The 12,639-nt window shown below is 38.3% G+C and overlaps 1 protein-coding gene across 1 annotated transcript in view; it reads left to right on the top strand.

Moving 5' to 3' along the window:
* The window catches only part of LOC127426707 (protoheme IX farnesyltransferase, mitochondrial-like), an 85,699-nt gene that overhangs the window by 61,154 nt on the left and 11,906 nt on the right, over positions 1-12,639 (top strand). The window contains exon 5 of the mRNA XM_051673666.1: positions 4,206-4,276. Coding sequence (XP_051529626.1) covers positions 4,206-4,276 — 71 coding nt within the window. The remainder of the gene's footprint in view (positions 1-4,205; positions 4,277-12,639) is intronic.

The following is a 12,639-nucleotide window of genomic DNA, read 5'->3' as shown; positions in this document are numbered from 1 at the left end:
TGACGTCTTTTTCAAGACGCCTTTACGCAAATGTTTCCACCTTGTGAGCAATATATCCCTCTGTCAGATGGGAACGAGCGCTGTTTTCCATATACACCCGAACCCGATCCCCTCTCCTCCCGCGGCAGCTGCAGAGGGACACACGAGGGAGGCGCGTGAGGATGGGGTAGAGCGCAGAGATTTGAGGAGGATTTGTTGCCGGCCCAGCCTTGCGTGCCTCTCTCCTCCAGCCAGGGCTGGGAGCACGCTGACACAGAGCTCGCCGAGATTGATTGTGAGTGCATGAAAACTTAAAACGCTTCGCTTTAGTTTTCAATTTGAATAAACAACTACACTCCGCTACGTCCATAGTTATGCCACTCACTCATCTGCCATTGCCTCGATACTAGTGCCTGACCAATTTATAGGTCGGCCAATATTAGACTTTCACAGATATATTGCATTGGCAGATCTGTTTACCGATATGCGCAGATATGAAAACTCTTTTTCAGAACATATAATGCAGAAAACAATGCTTTAGAATTGGTGTCATAACGTAGTTTGTCTAGCAGAGCACGCTCCGTCTCCACTGTTCACAGAGCTGAACTGACAGTGGTTCAGCTGATGGTGGTTCTGCAGACAGTGCAGTGTTAAGCGGTGTCTTCATGGTAAGTTGCTAACTAGCTTGTGAAATATATACTGGAAAGTTAATAAAGGACCTCATCATTTTCCCTTTTCAATATAACTAATATAATGTTAACCCTGTCCATGACAACCATGTCACTCATGTTTATCACATCTGTTTGATATGTTAGCCAGCTGTAGTTTGTCAGAGCATCTTTTTGCAGCTCAGCAGACAATGGTGCGGTGGTGGATTGTTACCTAGTTGGTGAGACGCAATGCTGGAAAGTAAATAAAGTCCATTTTTGCTCTGCGTGATAACGAGCTTATAGCTAACTAGCTAACCACATAGCTATTTCCATTGCTTGTCAGCTGAGTGGAAGCTAATGTGTAAACATGTATTCACCAAACTGTTTTGTTCAGGATTCGCAGTTTGATACCCCCTTCAACCGAACAATTCCAGTCATTGCATTTGCAAAATGTAATATTTAAAAGTCCGGTTTTCCACCGTTGAAAGTTCCCCTGAATTTGTGTTGTGGAATATGGTGTAACACCGCTGCCGCTGTTTATCTCTTGACTCAGCAGGTGTAAATGCTTCTTGTTTTACAACCTGCCCCTAATTGACTGGCAGTATTTAAATAGTCAGCATCTGACTGATGCTAAACAGTACTACTGATGTTTATTTAACTTTTTATTTTATTTGAATTTATTATTTAAATGGTCAGCCATTGACTGATACTGAACATACAGTACTGATGTTTATTTATAATTTTGATGTGTTCTTTATTTAAATGGTCAGCAACTGACTGATACTGAACATACAGTTCTGATGTTTATTTAGCTATTCATTGTATTTTTATTTATTCTTTATTTTCTCAGTGTTCATTTCTAGAATTTGTTGACAATGTATAATAATAATGTCAAATATTCTTTGATAAAAATATTTGTTTAAGAAAGCAGCCTTCTGAGTACCTCTGCATAGTTATATCAGTGCACAATCCACATAGAAAAGGTCTGTTTTCATTCCAGCTCAAAAATTAGCTATATCTGCCACCATATCGGAAATTAGTGAATTTCCCCCCTGTAAAATCGGTATTGGTCTCAAAAATCCCATATCGGTCGGGCTCTACCTGATACGTGTCCTCTATGCCATGGTGGTTTGTTAGAGCACATACTCATTAACTGACGCAGCAACACACATAAAAGTACTAACATAGCAACGTAATATATTTTAAAATGCATTCTACATAATGTTGTCTTAGCAATAAATGTGAAATCCAAGTAATGTAATTTTATTCATGTATTTATCTGTAATCAGATTACTTAATTTTAAAAGTAACATTACATTACTGCGTTACCACAAAATGTAATTACATTACTGTAACTATTCTCTGGCTTTCTTGTGAAGGAGGAAGCAGGAGCCGGGTAACAGTCCATGCAAGTTTTTATTAGACAATTTCAATTTTACACACACACAAATAATGCTTTTCAGCAGTCGGTAACACACTCAGGAACACAATGCTTTGTGCGTCTCTCCCCTCCGGCAGTCTGGACTGTTCTTTTATCCCTCTCAGCTCTCACAGCAAACAAAAACAGCTGTTAGAGATACTTTCCCACAGGTGTCAATCCTTACCGTTCTTCCTCTCCCGGACTCGCTCTCCACAGACGTCACTCGGCCATGTCCATATCACCACAATTACATTAACCCAACACTGTTCCTGACCCAGGAAATGGAATTAACACCTCACCCCTAAAACTGCAGGGGCCTCAGCTACATCCACATCTGTGCCCTGCCCTGTCCAGGCTCTCAAGTGCAGTAATACTGACGGCTGAGAGAATAAATTTGAGACTCAACAGACCCTCCACTCAACTTTATACAACACACTTTGGGCTTACACTTCCTCTGCACTGTATCAGGCTACTTTATCACTTTGGATGACTTTGGTCAGAGACCGATAACGTTGCCAAAAATTGCTGAAACGAAATGAAAAAGCATCAATCTCCTGTGACAGCTTTTAGACACGTTTGTCACCGAGTTTGTTTTTTACCTCACTGAGTTGTTTTATTGACCTGTCTGTTGCACATTAGCCTAGACATAAGGTTCTTTTGTGGACTTGTGGGATATTCTGTTGTCTCCTTTTGTCTATGTAGAAATGCATACTGTGAAGAATCATGTAACTAAGGGATGTTATGATTTATCGTAGCAAATTGCACAGGCTGTGTTTCTTTTAAAGCTCATAAGGAGACACAGAGATAGGTCAGACATGCACCATCAAAGATAATATGAATTTCCTCCCCTGTTGTTTTCGTGAAGTGGTATGGCTCATTCTCCAAGGTATCTAACAAAATATAAATGTACTCTGGGTGAAATGTATTGCCTACTACAAGATCATTTTTAAGTATGGACCCTTTTCTGATGTCAAATGGACAGTAAATTAAGAGAGGAAAAGAAAAATGGAGTATCTGTATATTAGTTATTTTATGGGGTTCATATTTTAGGAGAAATGGATCCTGAAATTCTTTGCTTGAAAAGTGAGCTGTCTGTTTTCTTCATTAGGCGTATGTGCTGTCTCTCACAGACTGAATAACCGGTTCCTGGCTTTAAACGCCACATGTGTTTGTGTTTTAGTCTCACAGTGTGGATTCCCTAGGGTGAGTTTTGTGCAGACTCCCTTGCAGAAGGCCATAAACCAAAAAAAAGTTTTACATTTTTTTTGTCCTTAATCGTCCCCGTTTTTCTGTTTCTAACACGTGCATTTATATCGATCCATTTAAAGGGTTGATTTTCATGCATTTGTGGATTTCGTCAGCAGATTTTACTGAGAGCATCTCTAAGAAACTTCCTCTACTTTTCCTTTTTTTTTTTTTCTAAGAAATTTGACATGCTACAAGCAATGCTCCACTGTCACTATTGATTGCTTGAAAGCAGTCAGAAAAAACTGCTACATTATATTACATTATTAGATGGCAAATTTGATACTGTTGCATAAGATCTCATAAGGCAATGGAGAACACTTTAGAATTTCCTAGTGCTATCCCAGAATGCTCTGGTAAAAGAGATGAATGTGTTCCTCAGGCCATATCTGATTTAAGACTTGTATTATCTGTGTAATAGGGGTTGATTTCTAGCTCACGGTTTGACAATAATGTAATTTTTTGTTTAGGGAATAAGGATTCAATGTTGTGATATTATAACCTTTTAATTGATCTCCATTAGTCTTTGGTATATTGTCCCTTTATTTTTAGCCTGTTTTGAGTTTGGGTTTTGGTCCAAAATAATAAAAGTGTGCAGTTACCTAATGCCACAGTACATTTGCCATTTCACTGGCTGTCCCAGTGGTGGTCAATCTTTTTCCTTAAATTATTAATGAGAAAAATGTAACACAAATTATTCATTCTTGCTGGGAGAAATGGAATTATCGATACAGTATTGTTTTATAAAATATTGCAATACTTTGAAATAGTGACTGTACAGACTTCTGTTTAGGGTACTGTAGAGTTTACAGTATTTAGTTTCAGACATCAAGTGAGAACATTTTTTGTATGTGTTAGAGAATAACTTTATTGTGCGATTATGTACTAATTATACATCTTTCCCTCAACAGTACTTTGAGGTGCCCTTCGACTCAAACATGAATCGTACCAAAAACAGACCTCTGGTCAGAGGACAAATCAGGTAAGCACTTTTAAAACCACCTGATACACTTTGGTTCTCTCTCTCCTTTATCTCTGATTTCCTCTGTTCAGATCTTTGATTCCTGAGGTTTGGTAAAATAGACAAGGGCTTTATTTTAATATCCCAAGATCTGCCTACAAGGACAACATTTTTGGGCATGATAATGTCCAGAAATGTTGTCTAGGTAGGCAGTAGGCTTGGGATCGATGCCTTTTCCCCACATTTGTAATCCGAATATTTTCCCAATATATTTATTATTTTCCAGATATAAATAGGGCTACTTGTTGAACAGTAGTTTTTGTCTCTTCATACATCACATTTCTCGACACAACTTTGGTAAATTGTGAGTAGCAGGGTAACTTAAAGGGGGATGCACTTTGAATGCTTCCAGCAGACGACATGGTGCGTTCTAATATTAGAAACAATTATTTTTGATGAATGTACACACAGTGTCGCCGCCGCTCGCCTCCTGTCGGTGGTGGCACCCAGCTATGACTCTGCTCAAAATTTTGCAGCGCCACTAAGTACAACTCACCTAGTTTTCCATTAAATTCGACCCAAATCATTATCAAAGGACATATATTATTTACTCTAGCCCTCACTGGATGATATATTGTGAATGTGTATTTTTCATATACTGTAGCCTATGCAATGTATGTTACAAGTATGGTTTGACAGCCTGAATGAAATCTTTTCAAGGCTACATATAGAGAAAATACATAATAGACGTAACCATATCTAATTGTTTTGTTTGCGCAGTTACACCAGTTTGTTATACGTGTTCCTTGTCCTGGCCGCGACCGGCATCACCTCTGTGTGGTCTCCCAAAGCTATTTCGGCAGACTACATTAAACAGAAGTCCAACTGCGAATTGGAAAGCACACAATTTAGGCTTCTGATTGAAATGTCGGCTTATGTTAACATTGCGATAACTCAAACGTACCTAGAAAATTATGTGCCGATCAATAATCGATGTATTGATATTTTGTGACATTCCTAGTAGGCAGCTCACTAGGTTTTGAAACAGCCTAGATGTCTTGGTTGTTGCCAGTTGTAAAGAGCTATTACCCAATAAAATAGCTTCCCTGCTCTTGTTATGTAATGTCATTTACTCTGTACATTGTTCTAAAGCAGCTCAATGTTTGTGTATAGCTGAGCCTGCTCTGCTGTTCAGAAACTATTCGCCATTGTCTAATATCTGTAGTGCTGGCCAGCCGCTTGTGCACCTGTCCTGCGTAACTTGATCCAGTTGCGTGTAGGTGTGCCTCTCTCTTTTCTTCCACCGCACTCTTTCTCCTCCTATGTCACACTCCATTTCTGAATATTTACTCTAAAATAGAGATGGTTATGTAAAATAAGATTATTTTAAACTAAATTGATAATTCTTCTAAACTAAATTTATGGATTTATCTTTATTTTGTGTTTTTATTTATTATACAAATTTTTACATTAGAAATACATTTTATAGTATAAACTTACTCTGTTTCCCTCTTTAAATCTTCCCTAAAATAGATATTTATTTGCAATAAAATAACATTTTATTTATTTATTATTATGCATATAAGGAATAAAATATTTTTCTTTGTGTTTTTCTTTATTATAGTCGACAGTTACATTCCATTACTCTTTATATTTTCCTCTTCAGTATTTTCTCTAAAATAGATTTGTTTTTGCAATAAAATAACATTTTATTTATTATAAATACATATTTATAAAATAATATTTAAAATTTATTTTATGTATGTTTTTCTTTATTACAGTCAGCAGTTACATTCCATTACTCATTATATTTCCCTCAAAAATATTTTCTCTAATATAGAGGTTTTTTGGGGGGAATAATAGTATCATTTTATTTATTTATTTATTTATTTATTTATTTATTTATTTATTTATTAATTTATTATTTAGTGGACAGTTACAGGAAGTCATTGGAGATAAAGAGGAATGGTATTTAGACATGTAGACTGGCAGACTGCATCACAAACATGAGCACTACAGCTCAACATGTCTGAAGCATGCAGACTTCCTGCTATGCCACAGCTCTAAATAGAATACGATATTTAAAAAATCAAGAAACTACAGTGTCACTACACATTTTTGGGCTCTATATCACCCCTAACACCAGCATACGTTTACACACCCACGTGTGTGCTTACATTTGACAGCCATTATGTCTTACTAATTGAGTGTGTTAGTGGAATCTAACTGAAAGCCCACCCGTGGGTCACTTTCTAACAACAAAAGGGGAAAATCTGTTGATGTGAGGTTATAAGAGATGACTTGAGCAGTCACAGTAATCCAAACAGCCCAAACTAAAAACCTGGCTTATCCCACTGTGGTGTGTGGCTCTCAAACACAGACACAATCACAAACACGCAAGAGATCAAAAGCGACGTTGCATGGCTCCAAAGTACACTATATGGCCAAAAGTTTGTGGACACCCCCTTCTAATTAACAAATTTGGTTACTCCATTAAATCCAGTAAAGGAAAATCTTAATGTTTCTTTATGTAATGGCTTGGGCTTTGTGTGCTTCCAAATTTGTGGCAACTGTTTGGGGATAGCCCTTTTCTGTTCCTGCATGACAATGCCCCTGTGAACAAAGTGAGGTCCATAAAGAAATGGTTTACTGTGTCTGGCGTGGAAGAAATTGACTGGCCTGCACAAAGCCCAGACCTGAACCCCATTGATCACTTTTGGGGTGAACTGGAACAGCAACTGTAAGTCAGGCCCCATCGACCAACATCAGTTCTTGACCTCACTGATAGCCTTGTGCATGAATGAGAGCAAATCCCTGCAGCCATGTTACTACATACATTATAGTGGAAAGCCTTCCCAAAAGAGTGGAAGCTGTTATTACAGCAGAGGGGGAAATTGATGCCTAAGGTTTTGAAATCAAATGTTCATCAAGCACATATGGTGTCCATAAACTTTTGGCCATATAGTGAACATAAGGGGTGCATTTGTAATGCCACTTTTGGCCTTGTTAAGCATTTCAAAAGAGCACTAATTTCAGACACTAATGTGTGGTTCTCCTATTGTTGTATATTTTAAAAGGAAATATTAAGGTACCATAATGGTTAAGGCTATTTTATATATATTTTTTTTTTTTTTTTGCTTTGAATGGTAATCATGTTAATTGTGACATGCTAGCTGCAACCCATTTTATTTAAAATATTTTAAGAGTGTGACTTGATTTTATCCGTTGGAAAGGGGGGGAGAGATGAGTTTGGGAAATGACCAGAGATTAATTTGAATGTATATCTGAAAAGGCCCACATCCCACCAGGCTACATCTCCAAATTGAAGATTTTTAGCATATTAAGTACTCGTGTGAACAATGTTTGCAGGGCATTGTTATGTCAAGTGCTATCATCGTTTGGAAAACAAACAGCTTTCAAACGAGCAATATTTCACATTCGTAACATTCCTCAGTGCTCCTGTAGACCTCTGCTAAATCCCGTCCTGTTTTCTAAAACCCTTTTGGAGCAGAAGATAAGGAGGTGAGCAGATAAATGCTGCTCTATTTCAAACTCGACAGAGGAGCCTCTGACTTCAGGAAATATCACCTCAGAGCTGCTTAATTACTGTATGATTTAACCTTGCGGTAGCACAGCATTAATTCAGCTAAGTTGTAGAAAGTCTAGGCAGGTGTATTAAAGAGCACCGTTTATATGAAAGCAGACAAAGTTGATTTGCCAACAATCATACATGCACTCTTTCTGTCACATATCTTTCACTTCTATAACAGAATAGATTTTCTTAATGTTTACCATACTGTCACCGATCCAGACTATGTTAATGGCTTGAGGAATTAATGCGTTGTTGTTTTTGTGTATCATAACTTCATATCTTCACCTGACACCTGTATAGACACTCAAGACCTGTTCACAAATGCACAGCATGCAAACAGAAGTGCTATCTACCAAAACCTATCATTATACGCATTAGATGTGTCCTAGTGGAACCTGTTTACACCCACACACACACTTATGTCTGAAAGGATGTTATTACACTGACATGAGATGACACGGTCCTCTTTGATGTTTGCGTGTGTGAGACTATCATATTCTTTTGATGAAAGCCTGAAGGCAGAGGTATGCATTAAAGGCTGAAATGCAAAGTCAGTCTCCTGAAAGAACACACAAGCTGTGAAACCGTTCATTCATTTTTTATTCTTTTAATTTTTTTTTTTATCCCTTTTCTCCCAATTTGGAATACCCAATTTCCACTACATAGTAGGTCGCATGTGGAGGCTAATTCTACCCTCCGCGATCCAGGCACAACTTACCACATGCCCCATTGAGAGCGAGAGCCACTAATCACGACCACGAGGATGTTACCCCATGTGACTCTACCCTCCCTAGCAACCGGGCCAATTTGGTTGCTTAGGAGACCGGGCTGGAGTCACTCACCACACTCTGGATTCAAACTCACGACTCCAGGGGTGGTAGTCAGCGTCTTTACTCACTGAGTTTGGTGTGAAAAGTACAAATCAATCTCAGAACAACAGCTGGAAGAAACAGGTAGACAAGTATCTATATCCACAGTAAAACGAGTCCTATATCGACATAACCTGAAAGGCTGCTCAGCAAGGAAGAAGCCACTGCTCCAAAGCCGCCATAAAAAAGCCAGACTACAGTTTGCAAGTGCACATGGGGACAAAGATCTTACTTTTTGGAGAAATGTCCTCTGGTCTGATGAAAAAAATTTGGCCATAATGACCATCGTTATGTTTTGGAGGAAAAAGGGTGAGGCTTGCAAGCCGAAGAACACCATCCCAACCGTGAAGCATGGGGGTGGCAGCATCATGTTGTGGGGGTGCTTTGCTGCAGGAGGGACTGGTGCACTTCACAAAATAGATGGCATCATGAGGAAGGAAAATTATGTGGATATACTGAAGCAACATATCAAGACATCAGCTAGGAAGTTAAAGCTTGGTCGCAAATGGGTCTTCCAAATGGACAATGACCCAAAGCATACCTCCAAATTTGTGACAAAATGGCTTAAGGGCAACAAAGTCAAGGTATTGGAGTAGCCATCACAAAGTCCTGACCTCAGTCCCATAGAAAATGTGTGGGCAGAACTGAAAAAGTGTGTGCAAGCAAGTAGGCCTACAAACCTGACTCAGTTACACCAGTTCTGTTTGGAGGAATGGGCCAAAATTTCAACAACTAATTGTGAGAAGCTTGTGGAAGGCTACCCAAAACGTTTGACCCAAGTTAAACAATTTAAAAGCAATGCTACCAGATACTAACAAAGTGCATGTAAATTTCTGACCCACTGGGAATGTGATGAAAGAAATAAAACCTGAAATAAATCATTCTCTGTACTATTATTCTGACATTTCACATTCTTAAAATAAATGTTTTCTACAATTAAATGTCAGGAATTGTGAAAAACTGAGTTTAATTATATTTGGCTAAGGTGTATGTAAACTTCTGACATCAGCTGTATGTGTGTGTATATATGTATGTGTGTGTATATGTATGTGTATATATATATATATATATACACACACACACACAGTTGTGCTCAAAAGTTTGCATACCCTTGGAGAATTGGTAATATATGTACCATTTTTAAAGAAAGCTTGAGTGAGCAGGCAAAACACATTTCTTTTATTTCTTGGCACAATCATGAAACAAAACATGGCAACAAAGAAAAAACATGAAATGACCCCTGTTCAAAAGTCTGCATACCCTTAGTTCTTAATACTTTGTATTGCCCCCTTTAGCATCAGTGACAGCATGCAGTCTTTTGTAATAGTTGTCTATGAGGCCCCAAAATCTTGCAGGTGGTATAGCTGCCCATTTGTCTTGGCAAAATGCCTCCAGGTCATGCAAAGTCTTTGGTTGTCTTGCATGAACCGCACGTTTGAGATCTCCCCAGAGTGGCTCGATGATATTAAGGTCAGGAGACTGTGATGGCCACTCCAGAACCTTCACCTTTTTCTGCTGTAACCACTGGAGGGTCAACTTGGCCTTGTGCTTAGGGTCATTGTCATGCTGGATAGTCCATCCCATGCGCAGCTTTCACGCAGAAGAATGTAAATTGTCTGCCAGTATTTTCTGATAACATGCTGCATTCATTTGCCATCAATTTTCACAAGATTCCCCGTGCCTTTAGAGCTCACACACCCCCAAAACTTCAGTGAGCCACCACCATGCTTCACAGTGGGGATGGTATTCTTTTCACTATAGGCCTTGTTGACCCCTCTCCAAACATAGCGCTTTTGTGACCATAAAGCTCTGTTTTGGTCTCGTCACTCCAACTTACAGTGTGCCAGAAGCTGTGAGGCGTGTCAAGATGTTGTCGGGCATATTGTAACCGGGCTTTTTTGTGGCATTGGTGCAGTAAAGTCTTCTTTCTGGCAACTTGACTATGCAGCTCATTTTTGTTCAAGTATCGTCGTATTGTGCTCCTTGAAACAACCACACCGACTTTCTCCAGAGCAGCCTGTATTTCTCCTGAGGTTACCTGTGGGTTTTTCTTTGTATCCCGAACAATTCTTCTGACAGTTGTGGCTGAAATCTTTCTTGGTCTACCTGACCGTAGCTTGGTATCAAGAGATCCCCGAATTTTCCACTTCTTAATAAGTGATTGAACAGTACTGACTGGCATTTTCAAGGCTTTGGATATCTTTTTATATCCTTTTCCATCTCTATAAAGTTCCATTACCTTGTTACACAGGTCTTTTGACAGTTCTTTTCTGCTCCCCATGGCTCAGTACTAGCCTGCTCAGTGCATCCACGTGAGAGCTAACAAACTCATTGACTATTTATATACAGACACTATTTGCAATTTATAAAGCCACAGGTGTGGGAAATTAACCTTTAATTGCCATTTAAACCTTTGTGTGTCACCTTGTGTGTCTGTAACAAGGCCAATCATTCAAGGGTATGTAAACTTTTGATCAGGGCCATTTGGGCGATTTCTGTTATCATTATGATTTAAAAAGGAGCCAAACAACTATGTGATAATAAATGACTTTATATGATCACTATCCTTAAATAAAAGACCAGTGATCAGTCATATTTTCAAAATCAATGCCAAAATTTCACAATTTCTTCCAGGGTATGCAAACTTTTGAGCACAACTGTGTGTGTGTATATATATATATATATATATATATATATATATATATATATATATATATATACATACACACACATACACACACACACACACACCATGGAATATTCTAATACTCGATTCTGATTGGCTGGAATGCGTGCTGTTCAAAGTGTTGAATGCACAGGTAGTTCCAGTCAGTTTTAATCACCATTCGATATTAATGCACTGTTTGTAACCATAGCAACATAACATTTCAGAGCAAGCGTAGTTAACTATAGCAATTGAAAACATTTCCTAACCACTTTCATCAGCATAGCTAATATAATGAAATTCAGCTTGTTTTGCACGGACGGGGGAGACATTGAAATCAGGACCTATTAAATGTGTCTTTCGCTGTTGAGCAAGGCAATGCAAGATGATTAAACTGTAATGTGTATATTATGTTTCGGTTCTGAAGTGCCGGTGATAGCCACTACAATTTGACCAAGTGTGTGGTCGCAATACTTTTTCTTTGTGTCTGATTTAGAACAGGCGGAGCTGCAGATCTAACGGCCCTTAGATAAAATTAACCATTATTTTTTATTCTTTCAGTCAAATTTTGCATTGCAATAAACATATATTACAACTTTAACTAATACATTTTGGCAAGTGACTATGGGGTAAGCGGGATAATTCACGGCTAGGTGTGCCTTAAACTATTTTAAATGCACTTCGCCTCCACGTTGTGCATTTAAAATTGTGTAACGCTCACTTAGCCTTAGATTATCCCTTATATATACAGCATATATACACCGATCAGCCACAACATTAAAAGCACCTGCCTAATATTGTGTAGGTCCCCCTCGTGCCGCCAAATCAGAATCAGGTGAAGAATCAGAATGCGCTTTATTGCCAAGTATGCTTACACATACAAGGAATTTGTCTTGGTGACAGGAGCTTCCAGTGTGTAACAATACAAAAACAATACAAAAACAGCAGCAAGACATAGATAATAATAAAAAATAAAAAATACAACTATTTATACACATACATACAGACACACATACACATGGGTAGTGCAAATCTAATACAATCTGTTATGTACAGTGCAAATACAAATCTGTTATGTACAGTGCAATTTTGTTTTTTGTTTTTTTCTCTCTCAAAGGAATGAAATGGCAGAAGAGGTTGGATGTGTTGGATAAATATAAAAAAGACTAAACTGTGTATTGCACATAGTTATTGCTCAATAGGGCAATATAACTGTTCATGAGATGGATAGCCTGAGGGGAAAAAACTGTTCCTGTGC

The sequence above is a fragment of the Myxocyprinus asiaticus genome, chromosome 36, assembly GCF_019703515.2.
Source record: "Myxocyprinus asiaticus isolate MX2 ecotype Aquarium Trade chromosome 36, UBuf_Myxa_2, whole genome shotgun sequence".
Lineage (NCBI taxonomy): Eukaryota > Metazoa > Chordata > Actinopteri > Cypriniformes > Catostomidae > Myxocyprinus > Myxocyprinus asiaticus.
This window is presented reverse-complemented; position numbering and strand designations above follow the sequence as displayed.